The sequence below is a fragment of the Motacilla alba genome, chromosome 2 (assembly GCF_015832195.1).
Source record: "Motacilla alba alba isolate MOTALB_02 chromosome 2, Motacilla_alba_V1.0_pri, whole genome shotgun sequence".
NCBI lineage: Eukaryota > Metazoa > Chordata > Aves > Passeriformes > Motacillidae > Motacilla > Motacilla alba.
In genome coordinates, this window is record NC_052017.1 from 51,748,133 (window position 1) to 51,769,665 (window position 21,533).

The 21,533-nt window shown below is 41.5% G+C and overlaps 1 protein-coding gene across 6 annotated transcripts in view; it reads right to left on the minus strand.

The window, feature by feature from the left end:
• Positions 1-11,333: 11,333 nt before the first annotated feature.
• Positions 11,334-21,533, minus strand: part of HECW1 (HECT, C2 and WW domain containing E3 ubiquitin protein ligase 1) — a 246,687-nt gene continuing 236,487 nt past the window's right edge. For all 6 annotated transcript variants that reach the window (XM_038129377.1, XM_038129379.1, XM_038129376.1 and 3 more), the window contains 3 exons: positions 21,272-21,386; positions 19,823-20,021; positions 11,334-12,332 (listed from right to left, as the gene is read on the minus strand). In XM_038129377.1, the coding sequence (XP_037985305.1) occupies positions 12,221-12,332; positions 19,823-20,021; positions 21,272-21,386 (426 nt within the window). In that variant the 3' untranslated portion in view covers positions 11,334-12,220. The remainder of the gene's footprint in view (positions 12,333-19,822; positions 20,022-21,271; positions 21,387-21,533) is intronic.

Consider the following 21,533-nt stretch of genomic DNA (forward strand, 5'->3'; position numbering starts at 1 on the left):
CCAAGAGGATGGACTCTCTTCAGTGGTCCCCAGTGACTTGATGAGGAGCAATGGCCACAGACTAAAACCCAGGAAGTTCCACCTCAACACGAGGAAGAGCTCTTTTACATTGGGGGTGACAGAGAACTGGAGCAGGCGGCCTGGGAAAGTCATGGAGTCTCCTTCCCTGGAGACGTTCCGCGGGAACGGAAAACCATCCTGGATGCGTTCCTGTGTAACCCGCTGTAGCTGACCCGGCCTTGGTGATTTCCAGGTGTCCCTTCCAACCCTAAGGACTCTGTGATTCCGTGATCCCCCAGCCCAGGCCCTCACTCTGTGGGCACTCAGGTGTGCCCGAGGGGCAGCAGGGAGGGAGCGTGCAGCCTGGGCTGAACCCACCGGAGGTGGAGGGCATTGGCCGTGTGGGACATCCAGGCTCAGGACACTGGGAAGCAAGGCTGACAGAGGGTGAGGAGGAAAGGGGCAGCAGCAGCTCTGCATGGAGCAAATTCACCTGGGCCCACCCAACGAAGCCTCGGTCCCTGTGGTGTCTGAGGCACAAGCCTCAATTAAGCCTTTCCCACAGCCGGGGCGTGTGTGGCGCCTCTCCTCCATGCGTGCCTGAGATCCAGGTGTCTCTGTGAGGTGTGCAGGAATTGCCTCCTAGTCATCGGTTTGTGCAGGCTGGTGGGAATTGCCTCATGTATTTGGCATGAGCCTAACTGGAAAAGGCTTGAGAAAAGCATGTGCTCACTTCTCAATCCCTTCAGTGTCTCGATTACTTAATGTACATGTTAAAGAGACTGTGTGGCTGTCATTTATCAAGGCACGTGTGCCACGTGTCTCTTTTAAGGGCATGTAATGTCCTGCCAACATCCACAGCACGGAAGAGAAAAGACTATTAAGGAAACAGGCCAACATACAGGAAAGGATTCAGTCCAAACCTGGGTCACTGATCCGGGATGGGAGTACAATTGCTGACAAGCATTGTGCTGGAATCCCCTCACTTGCTTACTGCCAAATCTGACTTGCAGAAAAAAGTAGAATCATAGAATGGTTTGGATTGGAAGGGACCTTAAAGATTACCTCGTTCCAACCCCCTGCCATGGGCAGGGAGACGTCCCACTAGGCCAGGTTGCTCAAAGCCCCATCCAGCCTGGCCTTGAGCACTGCCAGGGATAGGGCGCCCACAGCTTCTCTGGGCAACCTGTTCTAGCATCTTACCACCCTCAGAGTAAAGAATTTCTTCATAATATCCTATGTAAACTTCCTTTTCGGTTTAAAACTATTTCCCCTTTTCCTGTCACTGTCTCTACATGCCCTTGTAAAAACTCCATTGTTCTTATGGGGTCCCTCCAGGTACTGGAAAGCTTCAATTATATCACCCTGGAGCCTTTTCTTTTTCAGCTTGAACAATCCAGCTTGAACTGGTTCTCTTAGCCTTTCTTTGTAGGAAAGATGGTCCATCCATTTAAAAATCTTGCAAATGATTCTGTTGGGCTTAGGAAGAGAGATCTGGTGCATTCTTAAAAAGAATTATCCACAGAATACAAATAGTCCTATTATCCTGCAATGAGCAGGGACATCTTCAACTTGATCAGTTGACCAACCTGTCCAACCTGACCTTGAATGTTTCCAGGGATGGGATATCTACTATCTGTCTGGGCAATATATGCCAGGGTTTTATCACTCTCATTGTAGAAAACTTCTTCCTTATATTTAATCTAAAACTACCCCCATTCAGTTTAAAACCATTAGCCCTTGTCCTATTACAACAGACCCTGCTAAACTCATTGTCTCCCATCTCTCTTGTAGCCCCTTCAAGTACTGGAATGCTGCTCTAAGGTCTTCTCCAGGCTGACCAACCATGCTCTCTCAGCCTGTCTTTATAGGAGAAGTGCTCCAGCCCTCTGAGCAGCTTTGTGGCCTCCTCTGGACTCACTCCAGCAGGTCCATGCTGGGGACCCCAGAGCTGGATGCAGCACTGCAGGTGGGGTCGCACCAGAGAGGAGCAGAGGGGCAGAATTCTCTCCCTCACCCTTCTGGCCACGCTGCTTTGGAGGCAGCCCAGGACACGTTTGTCTCTCTGGGCTGTGAGTGCACATGGCTGGGTCATGTCCAGGCTCTCATCCAGCAGCACCCCCAGGTCCTTCTCCCCAGGGCTGCTCTGATCTGTTCATCCCCCAGCCCGTGTTGGTATGGGGGTTGTCCCAACCCAGGTGCAGCACCTTGCCTTGGTCTTGTTGAACCCCATGGTGTTCCCACGGGGCCGCTTGCTGATGCCTGTGGATGGCATCTCATCCCTCAGGTGTGACAACGGCACCACTCAGCTTGGTGTCATTGGCAAATTTGCTGCGGGTGCACTCCATCCCTTTGTTTGTGTCATTAATGAAGACATGAAATAGCACGGGTTCCAATATGGGCTCCTGAGTGACATCACTTGTCACAGATGTCCACTGGGACTCTGAGTCACTGACCACCACCCTCTGAATGTGACTGTCCAACCAATCCCCTATCCACCTGACAGTCTATGCATCAAATCCATCCCCATCCAGTTTGGAGAGAAGGATGTTGTGTCTGCCATGTTAAAGGCATTTCAGAAATCCAGATAAAAGACATCTGTAGCTCCTCCTTCTCCCACTGATGGAATCACTCCATCATAGAAGGCCACTGCGTAGGTCAGACAGGACTTGCCCTTGGTGAAGCTGTGTGGGCTGTCTGGCATCTTTTCCCACTTTGCTATGCACTAGCCATAGAACAGATGATGCTTTGCCTAGTAGTACCAGAATATTGTGCCATATTAATTTCAGTTGTCCCTCTAGAAAGGATGAATATAAGCTTCATGACTCACTGCAGTTTCACCTGTGCACTAAAACAGCACTGATCTCAGTCTTCAATTCTGCAGCATAAGCTTACCTGCGTGATCTACACAGGGAGAAACATGTGTGGGTATGTACAATGCTTATCTGGAGATAAGCTAACAGACAAATCTAGGCTGGTTTCTCTCATGTGTTACTTGCTCTCATGTGTTACCTGAATAAGTATATGCTTTTTCTCTGCTGTTTGGGTATTTGTCTTCAATCACTTAAATAATTATTAGCTGCTGTATGTTCAATTGCACTCAGATGGCATAGCAAAAATTAATTTCTGCTGGTACAGGTAACATTAACTCTTCTGCATTTCAATATGTATTTTTTTCATTTTGGCAGTAGCATCCAAGGAATTCATTCTCATGAGCTGTGTTTGGCTTGCAAGCTAAGAAGCAGGAGGTGAGGTGAAAGACACCACCCCAGGTATTCTGTTAAAAACAATGTCCCTTTAAATTTATGTCTGCATGCACTGGAGTAAGAGAGTGATTTCTATTCTGCCCTGAAGAGGTGGATCAAAAGTGTTGCATAGGGACATAAGTTTTGTTCAGTTGTATCAATCTGACTCTAGCTTGATCATCACAGGATGTTTCTCTTCCCAATAAAAAATGTATTCAGGCAGCTCGTACATGATAGAGGAGACACCTGAAATCATCATCATCATCATCATCACCATCACCATCATCATCATCATGGTCCATTTGTTACAGAAATATGAAATCTTACCATCAGTAGCTCAGCACATATAATTTAAGATAGTTTTGCATTTTGAATGCTAAATTCATCCTTTCAACTTCTGTACTGGTAGAGAACCATGATCTTCTATGGCTGGAGTTTCTGCAGGCTGCTGAAGTTCCATTCTGAAATTAGTTTTTCTGCATTGAAGCTACTTATTTCTTGATGTGGTGGCTTTATCTGGGAGGCAACAGGAAGAGTACACGTTCCTCACCTGAGGGGTTTTGCTCCTATACTAAAATGCCTCTTGTCATCACGTAACAGCACTTACACAAGAACTCTGAGTACCCAGCACCACTGAAAAGCTGCCCCCTCCTATACTTCTGTACAAATGGATGTTTCTTACCACCTGCAGCAAAAAGTGTTATTAATCTTTTTTTCCAGTTTAAGGGAGGAAGGCATGACTCCACTAAGTGGCAGCAGTAAGCATCATTGCTGCCACCTCGCTGAATTATTTTTATATTCGTGAGAGATTTAATATAAACTGGTGCTCATGTTACAATAAGATTTATTCCTCTTTTTCCTCATAGGGTTTGACTTCATCATTTCTAAGACAGATGAATAAACTTGTGCTTAGGGAATCTACTAGTAACCTTTTCAAATACTCTCACAGGTTCATCTTTTGCAGAAATTCTCATTTGAATATGAATTTTACATGTTACTATAATATTAACTTACCAGTTGAAAAACACATCATATGGGTCCCCACACACTACATTGGGTGCTCCACAGATCAGTTTCACAGCTTCTCTGCAGTGGCCAGGCAGTCCCAAACACTAATTCACCTTTTCCAAAGCTGGTAGACTGTACTTTACAAAATCCAAGATGCATCACTACTTATTTTATGGCTGTATCCGGAGCACAAACTGTTTCAGTTTGTACATTTGGAGGACATTACTGAAGCACAATGATGGTGTTCAAAAGTCATGTCATGGGCTTTACATACTATGGAAGTAGGGGTTAAACTCTAGGGTCCCAGTTCTGCTAATCAATGCGCGTATCACTAATGCTTTTAACTAACATGCCTCAAGCAGGGAAGCTTATTTTCCATTGCCAAAGATGCCAAAGCTGTCAGTAAACATATCCTCACACACTGTAAGTATAATTTTATATAGCAATTTCTGTTAGTAATTTCAGTCATTCTTGAAAAGTCACTGATCGTACTTCAGTACCAAGACATAGCTAAGAAGTACTCAAGAAGTCAAATCACAGCTTCTAACAAAGTTCCTAAGCAGATTCCTATGCTGCCCCAGCTGCATTTCTGAAAAGCTGTTACCTAAACATGAGGACTCCATGTGGCATGCTGGTAGGGAACCTGTATTGCTTTGTCTACAGACTAAAGCAAATGAAGTGCTGAAAACAGAAAAGCTGGAAGATGTGCAGTTTATTTTCATATGCTGTTTTGATCTTGGAAAACCAGCATTAGGAAATCACATCCAACAACACTTTTACAGTTCTTGTCTGTGGGCCATTTTGAAACTGACTGGATGCATTTTCAGACTGCAGAGCATTTACAGAATTACTTTTGCCTTACAAGTGGTTTATTGTGTAAGTGGGAAACAAAGATAACCCAAACCAATCTTCTAGTTTCATATTGAAAAAATCAAAAAGCAAAATGTTCCTGAAGTGTATTACTCTTCACAAAAGGAAAGGCAAGTTACCTCAGTGTTACTATTGCTTATGGTTGGCACAGAAAACTCCCCCATGCAGCCCCATTATTTTCTTGTACTGTAGCAGATAATTAATTATATGAAATCCTTCATGCTAGAAGTTCAGGAAAAGAAAACCCCATTAGTTGCACTCTTTGTGTGTTCCAGTTACTTCTATTGCATCCAGTCTCAAAGAGCTGTAACACAGCCTTGTGGGGATGAGCTTCATTTACACCTCAGTTAAAACAATATAAATCTGCTTTACATCAAAGCATAATACAAATAAGAATCACGGCTCGTATTTCAGGTAGAATAATACAGTGGGTATTTTTCTTCTAAATTTAGTTTCAAGAGACTAGGAACTAAACACAGCCACACACTCTTCATCTTCATTGATCCATGAAAGGTATTTTCAGTCAAAAATTATTTTCAACTTTACCAGAATTAAATTTAAAAAATAGTAAAAGAGTGTGTCTTTGCAGCTCAAGCAGAATTTATGATTAGAGGAGACGCCGCAGATCCTTTGTGCCTTTATTCTCTTTGGCCTCTTGTACACGGATGAACAACAGGCCGCATGTGGATTTATTGTCCTTCATTGAAAAAACTACAACACTGCCACCACAGGGCAGGAAAAGATTGTTATTGATTTTTAATATCCTACAGAATTATTACAGTTTTGTTAGCGTGTCAAGAAAGATGCCGGATGTACCCATGGAGGCGTCACTTGGACTGCTGCTCTATTTTAACCGAAATTCAGTAATTTGTCATAGAATCATAGAACGTTAAGGGGTTGGAATAGACCTTAAAGACTAACTGGTCCCAACCCTCTGCCGTGGGCAGGAACACCTCTCACTAGACCAGATTGCCTAAGACTGTATCCAACTTGGCTTTGAATGGGTTCATAGTATCCATGGGTTCATAAAATTTGAATGGAATCACTGAATGGGTTCTGGTAAAAGGCATAGTTCCAGCCACATACACAGATCACTGCTGCAGAAACTGACTCCTCTGATGCACCCTAATGATCAGCAGCTCATCTTGCTGCTTTTTAATCAATATGGATTTTCCTTTCCTTTATATGTGGGCAATGCATAGAAATCCAGCTTAGTGCCAAAATGCCCTCTCTCTCACTTCTTCCTCATACCCGTGCACAATCACACACACAGGATGTCCATAAAGGCTGAGCTATGAGACCCGGATTTCTTGAGCATGTGCATCGGTGGGTGCTACTCTTGCCACCAGCACCACCATCCCTGCTGAAGGAGAGCCAGTGCTGGGCCTCGTGGACCTGTGCTCCTCCATATGGAATGCAATGCAGTGTCAGCTCCAGAGGGGTTCTCAAGAGTTCTCAGAGTAACACAGTTTCACATTTGTTACTGATTTGTCTTGTGCAAGATATGCTCACCACTTCTGTTGGAGTGTCTTCCATGGATTTATATTTTTCCTTATAGAAACAGTGCCTCATATTTAAGCTTTCTCATCCTTCCTATTGTACCATGATCACTCATGGGTGCCATTTATGTAAGAAAACAGGTATGGTCAGCAAGGTGTCTGCTGACGGTGTATCTGAGGTGTGTTAATCTATCCTGGAATGTGTTAATGAAACACGCCAGAGATATTACAGCGATGAGCAGGAGAGAAATGGGTGTGACATACTGAGATGCCGGGGCATCTTGCCATGTATTTGCTGTCAACACAGTGCAGACCCAGCATATGCTATTAAGAAATCATCCTTGCAGTTGCATTTCACCCCTATAATGCAGTAATTATACTTAGAAGCAAGGGATGTGCGAGTACCATACACATTGCCTTTGTCCCTCTGTTTGACCAGACATTTCCTATAGCGAGGAATAAGACCCCATAGGCAGGAGAGCATGGGGGCTCTGGTCATGCAAACCTGTGTGGAGAACCCCAAATCTTAGACATGTGCCCTGAAAAATTGAATAAAAGCAGTGGAAGGGCCTGAATACAATAGTGGGAAAGGACATGATCCTGAAACTGCAATTTCTGAAATTAGTGGGCTTTGACAATGTCAGTTTCCACCCTCAATGAAATAGTTTATTTGTAATAGACAGTCCACACAATGCCATAACAAAGTGATTTTATTGACATTCCTCCATAGTGATATGGTTGAATAGAAAGCACAGCCTGAGTATCATGTGACATTTTTCTGTCAATAAAAGCAAAATCAGTCCAATAATGAGGACCTTTCCTGCCACTGACTTTATGTAGTCTTTAACAAAAACCGTAACAGACATTTCCGTTAGATAAATCGGAAGCTGCAGGGAATTTGGCTAATGGTACAATATTTACTATACCTAGTATCTACTATCTACAGGAATCTGTTTTTCTACTGGAACAAAAGAACTACATGACTCACTAGTGAGAAAGTAACAATCCAATCTTTTGGACCTTGTGATAACTGGAAAACCTATCCCAGATTTAGTATATTGCAGTAGTTTTATCTTTTCAAAATGAACACTGAGGTACAGTGAGAACAATAAAAAAGCACCGCATTTGTTGTAGAAAGATCTGTTGGTCTGCATTTGACTGAAAGCGTTTAATCTTGACTGGGAATCCCTATTAATATTACTATGGAGAAAGGGCAAATATAATTTCAACAGAAATTAAACAGATCTCCAGTCAAATTTGTTCTTCTGAAATTCCATGGACTGCCAAAGAATTAATAGTGAAGGACGAGTTCAACCTGTCCCCTGTGCGTTTATATTTTAGCTTATTTCAGTTTCGATTTTCATGTTCAAATTCAGTATCCTATTGTTTCCAACTAGAGGTATGTCAACTCTTTGTTACAGTGAAACTAGAACAACAAAACACAATCCCAACAAACACTCCCCTCCCCACAGGTCATCTCTCAGACTAGACTATGAGCTCAAATCTCAGCTACAGTTCATTCAAAACTGAACTTGAGCAAACTGGGTGTAAAAATTCCCCTGTGTCAGACCTGCACAAAACTCATGATTTCTCCATTAGATGTTAGATGTAGTTTGGACCACTCACTCCTTTGCCTTGTGATAGCCATGGACTTCTCTGGAACATAAAAGTCAAATTTTGAATATGCACAGACTGAAATTGAACACTTATGTAACTTGTTGCAGACTGAAGTGACAGCAGTAAGGTTTACACCTGATGCTGTAACACTAAGATACAGATGTTTATACTGGATCAAATCCTGCATTGCTGATGTGGTTGAACAGTCAGTGAGACTACTTCAAGCTGGAAGACCTACTGATGATTTAAAATACCTACTTCCGTTCTCTTATCTCCAGATTAATGCTAACTGGATTTCAAAACCAGAAATACCCCCTTCCCTCCCTTTACCATTAATACCATCATGACAATAATTTTGAGAAACATATGGACCCTCTGAAACCGTTGCCAGTATTCATTGCTCCAATCGAAAACTAGAATTCATGAAAGCTGTCAGATTGGCTTTTCCATTTTCACTTGCATTTTAAAAATCTATTGATGTTGATATTGTATCCTAATCTAGCCACCACCAGGTTTAAAGGGAATTAGGGTGGAAGAGCTGAAAAGATTATTCCACTGTAAATCTGCCCTATGGAATATCTTCTAGTCTTTCCTGTGGGAAACAATGAAACCAGAATTTCTGTAATCAGCAGTCAGTGTTTTACAAATGAAGATGCAGACCCGGGGAGCAGCAGCACTTGAATCAACAGATGAACAAGGAAGGGTATGTCTTGCATATGCACAACAACAACAAAGTCAATTAATTGCATAATGGGCAGGTTAAATAACAGGCCGAGGGAGGTAGGTTCCTCCTTCTCTCCTGTGAGCACCATTCACTTCCTCACTCTGGCTCTTCAGATGCACGGCTTCCCCCTCACTCCAGGCTGAGACTGGATTCTGCCCATGGCACGACACAAGGAACAGAGAAACACTGTGAAGAGTTGATCCGGATATGAGAAAGATGATGTAGCAGTTTCAAAATCTATTGGGGTAGGGCATTTGGGAAGAGAGAAGGATAGGGCTGGAATGGCAGAATGCAAGAAAAGCCACACATGGCATTTTCTTTCTCTTTGCTTTATGAAAACAGTCAACTGTCTCTATTCCTGGCCTTAGATCCAAAAAACTTTCAAGGAAATCAACATGACTTTGTTAACTTAGAAAGCAGCTTTTAAAAAATATTAGGCTGTGTGCTTGAAAGACAACTTGGATCAAGAATTTTGATGGGCAGTAGCTGGCTATGCTCTGTGTTTCCCAGAGGAGCAACACACAAGGTGCTTGAGATGGCATCTGCCAAACATAGTCTAGTTTAGTGTGTGATGAGTGCCAGAAAATGTTGGGAAGAAGAATTTCAGGAGAAAGCCTTCTGTATTTCATTTAGTTGAGCTTGATGCTGTCTCTGAAATACAAACATCTTTTATTATGCTACAAAAAATAGTTTCACTTTTTTTGTAATAAAATATAGTTTTAAAATACTTAAAAAAATTTAACTATACAGTGTTGTAAAGATTGGAATTTTTTTTCCACTTTTTTACTATGTTATGGAGACAGCTCTTGATTTTCCTTGGGCAAACATGGACCAACCACTTGGATGCTTCTCTTTCTTCTAATGTTGGAAGACATCCAACATTTGACATAGTAAAGGTAACTTTATAACTTCACCAGGAATAAATTAGGAACCATACAAGAATCTCTGGATTTGGGGGCCCAGAGGTGAAGAGGCAGGAATTACATACATTGGAAGATTTCATGTTCAGTGTCTCCTGGTGTGACTTGTCCTGATGCAATTCATGTGTACATGACAGATGCTCTGAAAAAAACATTAATTTTTCCATCTCTCCTGTGCAGTGGGCTGGTCACATGGAATCAATGCCTGAGAGCTCATTTATGGAAACACTAAACATCATTTTCGGTGCAGGGTACAATGAAGCTGGCCTGTAGCTGCAGCCTCTGTTTGCAACTGTAATATTAAACAACATACTAAAACATAGATTCTCAGTAAAAGCCATACAGTAAATTAGCATAAAAGAGGCTGAAATGCCACAGAAATCAAATGAAGGGGCAATTTAAGTAGATCAGATTTTCATGTACCATTAACAAAAAATTTTTTTTTTGCTTAGAAATACATTTTTGGGTCCATCACCTTTCAAATACTTACTGACCTGAGAATAAAAGCAGGAGAAAGATCTAAAACTCTCAGAATGCAGTTTTTCAAGTGTGATGAGGTTCTGTACAACCACCATAAAAATATGTGAGAATGCAGAGTCCAATTTCTTCTTCTGGAGAGGAAACTTAAGACGAAATAGGTGTGTTAGATCTTCAACTGGTCTCCTGATTTTACAGTGATCTGAAGCATAACTAACACAAAACTACCAGTAACAAGCCCCTGAGGGGGTGTCGTACTTCATGCAACTTCATGTCCTCATGTACCTTCACAAATCTGTCACTTTGCATTTCTTGCATCCTTTAGCATATTTAGTGCCAGAAGATACTTTGTATTTCCATTTCCCAGTTAAGACAAACACTTTCAATCTGAGATTAGTCTTGGAAAACAAGGGCAGCAAAGAATAATAACTAGAATGTAATCAGAGCAGTCGTTTGACTGTAACAGCCTCAGCAAAATCCATCCAAAGACAAGCCTACTGCTGTTTTCCCTTTTTTCCCCTGGATTCAGAGTTGGAAAGTACACCAAACTGAAGAGGGTTGTATCTGCAATAACAAGAGCAAGATCTTTAGTTTAGTGGTACTTAGTATGAATAGAGGGCCTTTGGGCTTCCTCCAAGAGGATGTAAACCAAAATCTTAACCCCCAGAGAGTTACAGTTCCCTTCATACCAGACAAACACCCTCATTCACTGCAGCTTCTCATTTAACAGACCCCAGACGAAAACATTCTGTCTACAACCAATCACTCTTGAGTATATGGACTATTCCACTAAACAAGAAAAGAGAAACAACAGAACTGACAACTGCCCCCAGCAACCATGGATTAGCCCAACCTAACAGAAAATAAATGGCTTCTGACACAGGGGATGGGATTGTCTAGACTTGTCATTTGGAAAGAAACATTTTAAACATCAGAAAACAAAGATCTGGAAAACAAAACCCAAAGGTATTCATAAGAGTAGAACATTCTTCTTACTTCTCCTTTTCCTTGTCTTATACAATACTAAGGTAAGGGAGCCTTTGTCCTTTATGCTACATAATAAAACATCCTTCTTGAGTGTGCACAACCTTGTGCTTCTTGTGTGGTAAACATTACAATGGAGATGCCCCTCCCGATAGCTCTGAAGTGCAAGTTCTCTCCAGTACTGGCAAGCAACAATCATAACAATCGCCGTTATGCTTTGCATTGCATTACAGGTTGGTGTTTTGTTGGTTTTTTTTAAACTTTTTGAAGGTCTTATCTGCACCATGTATCTGGGCCAGTTCCAGCTGATACAACTGATGTGGATCATGAGTTCATATATAAAAATTTCAGTTTTGCTCATAGGTGTCTTTCAGATGGACAATACATACAGGGAAAATAGGGATGGATGATGATACATTTGACCAGCTCCTAGTACTGGATTCAACGATTAAGAAGTAAGATGGGCTATGAATTGATTTAGAAGATATGGGTATATAAAAGCTTGGAATGCTTGATGAAGTTTTTTTTTATTTTTTAATCAACGTAGGTGGAAGTAAACATTTATTAACATTTGGTCAAGTGTAGTGTAACTTGCATTTGTATTTTCATTGTTATTAATGGAGGTATGTAGAGATATACAGAAACCTTGAGACAGTTGATTTTCTATTGCATACAGACTAGCAGTCCATTGGAAACAGAGGATGAAAGCATGAAGGTTAGATCATAGAGGGTGGCAGTTCTCCATGCACGGCTTTTGTTAATCTTGATTTTTGTTTTGTTTTCAAAAATAAAAACATGGGAAACCAAGATCAAATGATGGTGGACAGGAAAGGTGACATCATCAGCCATAAAAACACCAGAAGTGCCTGAACCCCCTCATTCAAGTCCAAAGGTGCTAGTTTCTTCAACAGCTGTCAGCAGCTTTTCATACAGCATAGAATATGAGGGGTAAGGTGGAAGATCCAAACGGTTGAAACATGTGTGTGCCCTGCAAAAGGAAAATATGTTACATGTTAGGCTTAATCTAAGAAACTTGAGCAAATAAGAATTGAGAAAACTAGTTTTTACTGAGACTCGACATTCAAGTTCACTCAAAGTAAAACTTTCTAATTCCACCAAAATATGAGGTACTGAAATGTATGTGCACATGCACGTGAATATGTTATATAGAAGACACAAGCTAAGTACCAACATAACATCTGATATTCCTCCTTCAGGTGTTGCAGGGATCTTGTACAGGTCTTGATGGAGAAGAATGCTGGAGGTCACTGAGGAGCTGGGGTTTAGGGCCCGATAGAGAAGTTCATTACTATAATTTTGGTTGCCTCAAGATTTTTTTAAAAAATGGCACTCATCTGTACATCCAACATGAGCTGTCAATAAGTTTTGCATCAGTGAACAAACACAATGTGATGGAATATAGTGACAGAATGGGCTGAGCATGTGTTTGCAGTGAGGCGGGCCTGACTGCTAAAAGACCATTCAGGGATCTGCTAAGTGAGGAAGGAAGACTGCTGAAAATATTCAGCAAGTCAGCTGTTGGCCATCTGCTGCAAGTCTGGCCTTTAAACGTAAATTATTTGTAGTACCCAAGACAAAAGCAAAATATTCTGTGCAGAGCAAGCTGCAAACTTGATGACCATCTCTTTCCCCAGTTTTACCATTACATTTACCTGACCTTATATTTACATTGGCAGCACCTTCAAAAAAAAAGCCGTGGAATGGGTTCCATGCGTGCCTTCACCCTGTTGCAGCTTTTCTGGCAGCAGCAATTAGACCCAGAGGCAGACAGCACTTCACTGTGGGAGGTGCTATACAAACGCGGAGTAAAGAAACAGTCCTTGCCCCAACAGTTCAGCCATTTCAGCTGACTGGGAAACTCCACAGCTCATTCAACAAATGGATGTGAGAGGGGCACATTTTCAGTAAAATTGTTTTAGTTATTTTTTAGTCAGCTTAGAGTTTTACATGATGATAGCAATATTTCTATTTCCTCTTGCTCACTGGGATAAATGTGAATTGACAAAATTTTACAGAAGGAAATGTAGCCTCAATGGCTAATGATGTCTGAGCTTCTGGCCCCTAGTATTTTTAGAAGCCTTGGAGTTGTTTTACTTTGAGCTCTTCTATCTCAAACTTTAACTCAATGCTATTTCTCTTACACTGAAGCAGCGGAGCTATCTTGGAGAAAATGACATGAAGCCATGCTAGTCATCTCTTAGCCCACCCACAAAGTGGGAAAGACGTAATGCTAGTAGACGGGCTGGCCTGAGACTTGTAGATTCAGAGGAAGAGTTTTATCAAGCACCAGTGGTGAATCATTAAAAGCAATCAGGCAACTGAAATAGCCAGAGGCACGTAATCTTCACTGCTTTACAGAATCTCAATTAGGAAAGCTTTTACCATCCTTTTTACCCTTCTGAATGAAGATTTGTTAGGTGGTTAGTCTCAGAAGAGAATACAATAAGCACAGAATTTGTGGAAATGAGCTCGGAATGCCTGAGTTAGTGAAAAAGGAACATTAATAAAGCCATTATTTAATTCATCTCTTGAAATTACACAGGGCAGCTCATGTGTATTATCCATGAGTAGCCCTGCAGTATTTATTGTTTATCTCAACAATCTTTGGCAACATAAGCTTGTTTCTACAATCCATTGGCAATATGTATCAACCACTGGGAGTTAACAGGATTTTCATAGTCCATTCAGAACATGTTTATCACAGGCAAGACAGCCCCATGCAGAGATAGGCAGTCTTGAGGAGCTCAGCTGCTGGGCTTCAGAATTGGAAGTGGCACAGTCAAGGTGGATCAGGTGTGAGTTCTTCTAAAGTAGTTTTGCAGAACCAGACCTCCCTATGGTACTCAACCGTGGCACATTTAACTGTTTGAGACAACAGCATCTCAGACACTGCTGCTGTGCATCCTCTTGTGTGGTACAGACATATGCACAGCCGCTGACTCTGACGTTTACTTTCTTGCAGACATTTATCTTGACTGACCATTATCCATCTGGTTTCACACTGGTTATGAAACAACCTTGCAATGCTGTTAACTTTTAGTCATCCTTGACCTAGCCAAACTCAGAAAAAAGATCAATTCCTTTTCTTACTATGAGGTTTACAGATGTGGGCTCTTCTATAGAAGGTCTTAAGGAATTTATTGTGGAGAGCAAAGAAAGGAAAAAATGTTAACATGTCTAGAAACACTGAAACATTTTGCTAAACAACACTCTTGTGTTCTCCAGCTCAACGACTTCACAGAAAAAATCCTTGCACTTCAAAGAAAGGTCATCAAATTTGAAGTGAAAAGAGCATTTCAGGAGCCCTATCCAGGTAGAGGTTTACACTTCTACCTACTTATGGTGCAAACCACAATACATTGCTACGGGCAAAACCTGAGTTCATATTCTGGCTTGTGGAACAAATGTGGATCTACTGCAACTCCAGTGATGCTTGTGAAGCCCACTCAATCTCACATAAAGATAATTATGTGCAAAACTGTTTTTCATCATATATTGTGTGATACTGCAGTAGACAGGGCAATTAAGAACCAGTGATACTTTCCATAATGCCCACTGTTGTCTAACTGTGCTCCATCCTCCAAAGGGGTAAATTCCTTCTGAACTATGTTGGCTTCCTACTACTGATCCCAGTGAGAGTGACTACAGTAAGCATAATCCAGGGAACACTTGACACACATATTGGGGTGAAAACATCACATCAGTAGGGCAAGAAGTAGTCACAGCAAAGAGAAAATATTTTTCCCCTTGATTTAAGCCTCCTACCACATAAGCCTGCTGACATTTGAGAGGGTGTTCAAGGAATGTGAGGCCTGGAATAAGAATTGCATTGGTAAGAGCTTTTATGGGAAGGATTCTGGCTTCTCCAAAAGAAAATGCAAGATAAAGTAATGTAAACCAACTCTGACCCTCGTATGCCCTCATCCTCTAGTAAGTTAAGCAGTAAATGGGCCACTTAAAATTTCATTCTTCCTGGCAGTCTGTCTTTATTGCTTAATATAGTTTTGGTGGGCTTGAACCTTTAATCTTGCTCATTGTTCACAGTGCTATGCTATTTCTTTTCTTCTAAGAATTCTTTCTAAAAATTATGAGTATAAGCTTTTAAGATTTTTGCATTCTTCATTTCTTTGTCACTTATTTTATTCCCCACAAAGATGAGAATCCAAAGGCAGTACAAGTGGGCACAGAACCCCCTGCTATCTTAATTATAGCTTGAAACTATCTGCTAAAGTAAGGCTTACATTCTAACATAATCATGCCTGCCAGGCACAAACTGGGCAGTTCTCCTTTTCACCTTGCTTTCGTTAAATGAGCCCACAAACCCCCCTTTATCAATCTGAGAACCCACAAGTAGTAGCTTTCGTTTCTTTTGCCTGTAAGAGGGAACACTTACATGCTGCCTGGGAATCAGTGTTAAACAGATGAATGGAGATTTGTAGCTGATACTGCCGTTGTATTGGAGAAAGAGGAAAGAGAAGATGGATGGCATATAAGGAAAGGTAAGAGGCAGCAAAGTCCATGCACTCAGTCCATTGGTAAAGAAGGAAATGATGAGAATAAAGTTCTTTGTAGTCACACACAATCTCTTTTTTTAGACTATTATATGGTATTCTGTGGTGATTAAATACTTGATCATCCAACAGAGAGGAACAGAATTCTATTACAGAAGATCAGATACTTACTAGCACTGGTAATCTGCATCATACATAACACAGACTACACTGCTGAATGAAAATCTTTTCTGATGAAAGGGTAGTTGCAGCTCAGCACTGTTGGGGAAAGTGACTTCATTGTGTCAAATGTGATTATTTGAATCCCTGGGATACACACTGAGGTCCTTACTTACTTGATACTCAGACATAATCATGGAGCTGGCAGGAGTTTTTGCCAGGTGAGGAGTGCAACCACAAGGTGCGACAGTGGCGTTTGTAGGCACCAAACACTTTTTCCAGCTGAGGATTAAAGAAGACTGAACTGTTGCCTCCCATAGTTATAGTCGAAAGCATGGCTAGTTCTTAGGTCTGTTTTGGGCCAGGAGTTCTGCTCCCATGGTACCAAATGAAGTTATGCTATTCCAGCAAGAAAACCAGTGGATTTTCATTAATGTTTGGTGGGGAACAAGAATCCATTCTTGCAGAACTAGTACTAAAACTGATTCCATTTACAAACCTACATGACACAGAAGAGGTGAAGAGAGGATTCCTGCTTCAGAAGAGGCTGTAGCTGCAAAGATTCTCCAACCATATCTACTCTGGCGACCAGTTCAATGTGTAACGCCTTCATTTTGGGACTAAGCTTTCCATATTATATAGAAAGAGTAAAACTCAACCTTGATGAACAAGTGATTGAACCTGCTATTTTATATGACAAGTTATACCAGTTTGGAAGAACCCATGATGCAGATTTACACCGACAGATCTGCAAAGCTGTCAGTCTCTTTGGAACCTGCTTTAGGGTCATTGTCTGGAGATCTGGGATTAGAGCAGCATCTCTGAGCTGTATGGTGCCTCAACTTTCTAACACATGTGATCTCAAAAGTAAATGCAGATAGGAAAAATGTCTGGCACATGTGCACACTCCAGAAATATAATGGTGGTGTAATCTTACTCTTCTTAGTCTTAGATGAACATATTACACCACAATTACCCTGTGCATGCAGGGAACTGGTACTAATGAACAAATCCACCAATTTAGAAAGAAGTTACTGGATGTTCAACCTTCCTGAAAAAGTCTTGCTTACCCTCAGAAGTGTCATGTATTATGGTTATTCTTTGAAAAGTGTTTCATTTTAGAAATTTACACCATGCCTTTTTTTCTGGGCTTGTCATGTTGCTGTTGCAAGTGCAAACAGCACTAACCTATCTAGTTTAGGTGTTAGCACATCTCTATGGATGTGACAGCTAAGTGAGCTGCTTATAGCTCACTATAAGCAAATGGTAGTTGCATGCTCCATTGCCCAAGTGTAAGGGCCTAACTACTTCAGCCATCTGGAGCAGAAGTAAGGGAACGGAGAAAGTGTCATGGACTCTCCTGATAGAGCCAAAAGTTCTCAACATTTGGTACAGCAGTTAAAGGGAAAAGAGAATTTGTTGTGGTTTATTGTAAAGTTAGTTACACTTATATCACAGGGCTGGCTAAAAGGCTGACAGGATATGCCATAAGACTTTTCTTTAGCCTGTAAGTCTTAAGTATGTTAATAAATCTAAATAAACATGGGCAAACCATAATCAAGTATTTAAAAACCAAGTTTTAAATAATACCCATTTAGTTGCTTAACTAAGGATTTAGGGAAGCTTCAGGTTCAGCCTGTGTGTCTTATGCATTTCTTAGCACTGTGTATACTTGGCAGCACCCCATAATTTTATAAAAATGCAGGCAATAATTCATGGTGATCAAGCTGTGTTTATTTCCCACGAGCAAGTTTTGTTTCATTTTTCCCTGGCTAAAATAAATGCAGAGCTCTAAGACTCCTAACAAGTGCTACCAACTTTCACCTGGAAAGGAGGCCTCTGTCAGGGAGAGCAACTCATTCAGAGATCAGCAGACAAACATAAAATCTCGAGGCTAACTGAGTCATAAGTAGTGCCTAGGTTCACAAAGAAAGTTAAACAGAGCAGAAAGGGGCCAATTACCTTTTCAGAACTTGATGGGTCAGGCCAGGGCATTTTCTGTGCATGCACCAAGGTCCACCCTCCCCTCTCACCCCTTTGGACCCCAGAAGGAGTGCAAAGAAAGCCCTGCAGAAATGCTGCAGAGTCTGTGACTGCTGGTTGCTGACTGTCTGCAGGCAGGAATGTCCTCAGTAAGCTCTGAAACCCTTACATAGAACCTGACTATATATATATATATATATATATATATATATATATATATATATATATATATATATACACAGAGACTGCAAAAGGAGGTTCTGGACTACAAATAGCAAACTGTTGCTCTCAGGCTTTCTTACCACATTGCTGGCTGGAGCTCAGATGGCATGAGTCATCTCACTGACCTTACATGTTTTCATCTCGTTTTAAATCTCAGTGCCCACACCTAGCTTCATGTAGGCTCTAGCTCTCCATATAATCTCCATAGAGTCCTTATGGTAGATGGACACAAACCAAAATGTACCAGCGGTGACTCAGCTGAGTTATTTCAAAAGTTTGTGTTCAGGTGAGATGAACTCTTCTTGAAAACACTTACTCCCATTTCCTGACTTTAGAGGGAGTCCACATAAGACGTCAGCTCTGAATACCTTCTGATATAGTGCCTTGGCTCCAGTTTCTGTGCCTCCCACTGCATAAACATGGGCTTGAGCAGGCTTGGACTGAGAGGGGACCAGATTTGGACTTTGCCTCTCCAGAGGACTTCAGGTGTTGCTCAAGTCCATGACTTATGGTATATTTCTGGGTAAACAACATGGAGAGCAAGTAATGAGAAAACTGGACCAGACCCTTTGTTAATTGATTGTCTGACTATATCTGCGAGGTCTATGAGACAAAATTTTTGCTCTGTGCCATAAAAGCGGCCTTCTTTGTAGTGTAGCTGAAAGCAAATGATAAGAGCAGGAAGAAAGCATCCTTTGGAAGGCAAATGTGATATAAAAGGGCCACTGTAGCAAAAGTATCTCAGAGGCACTGAAATGCTCTGTAATCCCAGTGGGGCAGAGCCTCAGACAACTGTCAGGACATCCAAGAAAAGGTAAGGAAGTAAGTAAGGAAGTAAGGAAGGATGAGTTCTGGTCACCCATAAAGAGGTAAAGCAGAACTCAAAGCTGAAACCATTAGTGGCTGTGCCATCACTCTCTTGGGTGGCCTGAGGCAAGTCCACCCCTTTGTGCCCCTGCCCCTTTGTTCTGAAAAGGAAGATGACCCCTCCTTTGGGAATCGCTGCCAAGTCTGTTGATTCTGTATGACATTATAGCTCATTTGCTCCTAGCTGGCTGACTGAACTAGATGCAACAAATTGGATATTATCATCACATGGTATGAAGGTCCATCACTAAGCTTCTTCATTACAAAAAAGTGGAACCATCAGAATAAATGAAGGGATTACACTCAGGTCTCTAGCCAAAACTCAGAGACAGATTTTGGCTTTCATGTCTGTGTAAATTCAAGTGTTTTTCACTAGCACTTTGGAAGTAAAGGGAGCAATCAGTAGAGAGGCTCCTGTTGATCTGAATCGGTTCCAGAATCAAAATAAGAGAACTAGGTTTGAACCTATGGAAATCTTAACCCTTTCCAAAGATTCCAAGTAGCTTGAATTGAGCCTGCAAATCAAAAAGACAGCAAAAGAAAACACTTTTCTCTGAACGTAATTACAGAACAACAAACTGATCATGTTTCTTTGTTGTTCTTTTTTTTTTTTAGGTGCCCTTACTGTATTCATTAATTGACAGAGAGATGCAACGAAGTACCAGGCCTACGTTTCTAACAGCAATTCTGGTACAAAGTCCTGGTTGGGACATACCTTGGGAGGGAGGTTATTTTCCCCCATTTCTCTATACAGAAGCGCCGCAGGCCGTTGCTCCCGCGGAGAGCGGCAAAACCCTCGTAGGGCACGCTCGATGTTCCCGTGACGAACTGCAACAATCGCAGCCTCTGCTCGTTGTTAAACCTCTCCACGGCTGCCCAGAACCACCGTATCACTATGTGTCCATCATGGTAGCCTAGACCAAGGAAGAGAAATAGAAATCACTCCCTCCTAACTGGAAGAGCAACACTGAAAAATGTTCCCATTAGCATGGGGCAGTAGATCTCCTACTGGAAAGATCCGGGTGTAACAATATATCTTGTTCTTCATAAACAGCAGGTCCCAGCTTCCATTTTGTCCTGGCTGTGGATATTGTAATATCACTAACTCATTTCAGACCCTGAAGCTCAAATATCCACTTGAGATTCATTGGTCTCTCACAAATCTCTTGGCAAGAACTGTGGTTACATGCATGTGATATTAAAGATCAACAGCAATATGCCACACAGTATGAGTCTTAACAAGCTAACAATTTCTGGTTCCCAAGTAAATTCTCTTTTGGATTGCAATAGTGTTTGACATATGGAGAGGAGTTTGCTGCCACAAGCCCTTCCTTGGCAAACTTCCCACCTGAGGGGCTCTGAGCCTTGGTTTGTGCCAGTGAGAGCCAGCATATACCAGGCTGAATTTGTTTCAAAAGTTAAATAGAAAACTATAGCAGGAGAATAACACTGGGGACCAGCTGTGCTTGTGGTCAGCTGCATATTTCAAGGTAACCCAAAGGCTGGGCAGTGACCAGCAAAGACTGAAACCTTGTATTTCAGGGGAGGATATGTGAACCTCAGGAACTTTCCACTTGTGATGCAGAACTGGTGGATTTCACATTTTTCCCTCATCCAAGACAGCCTGGATAAATAATTCTTTAAAGCAAAACCAGACCAAGCAGCAGAGAAAGGAAAAAAAATCCACCTTGACATAGCTTAGGCTAATGGGACAGTTAAGCAAGGTCTGTATGTTGAAATGTAATTGGGAACTATGAAATTCAGCTCCTGATTTTAGCTCCCTGCTGAAGCCAGGAAGACTTGTGGAACTACTTTCTGTGAGGCTAAGAGTTCAATCACAGTCATCTTAGATGACTTGTAACTTTTAGATCTAATTGTGCAAATCCTTTTCAGTCCTTAATGGGCAAAACTCCTTCTAACTCTACAGGAATTGATAGATAAAATCTGGATGGAAATAGCAGAAGCACTTTCAGTAGTATAACAACACAATACCTGAGATCTTACTTTTTTTTTTTTTTAATTTCAGGAGTTACTCTTCACAATAACTTTCTGGACAAAATAGGGCATTTTCCCACAGGAAAGACAGAAAGAAAAGATGGAGCAAGACTTCCTTGTTTTAGACTGAAACAGTCAAGACAGTAGTAAACATGAGCAGGCAGTTTACCTCCACGATATTCTGTGTTGTTCCGCCAGTCATTGAGATCTATTTCTGCAGTGCCAGCTATAACTAGCTCCAGTTCTCTGGCGTCAAAAACAGAGACAAGCCTGGAGTCTACAACCTGGAACAAAAATCACTAGTAAGTGATTCCAGTTCAGACTGGAAATGAAGCAAAGCCTTATGAACCTATGGTTCTGGTGGCCAGCTCTTTATCCTGACAAAGTTTGAATGTCTGCATTCACATGTTTGTGTATGATTAGGGAGGGGT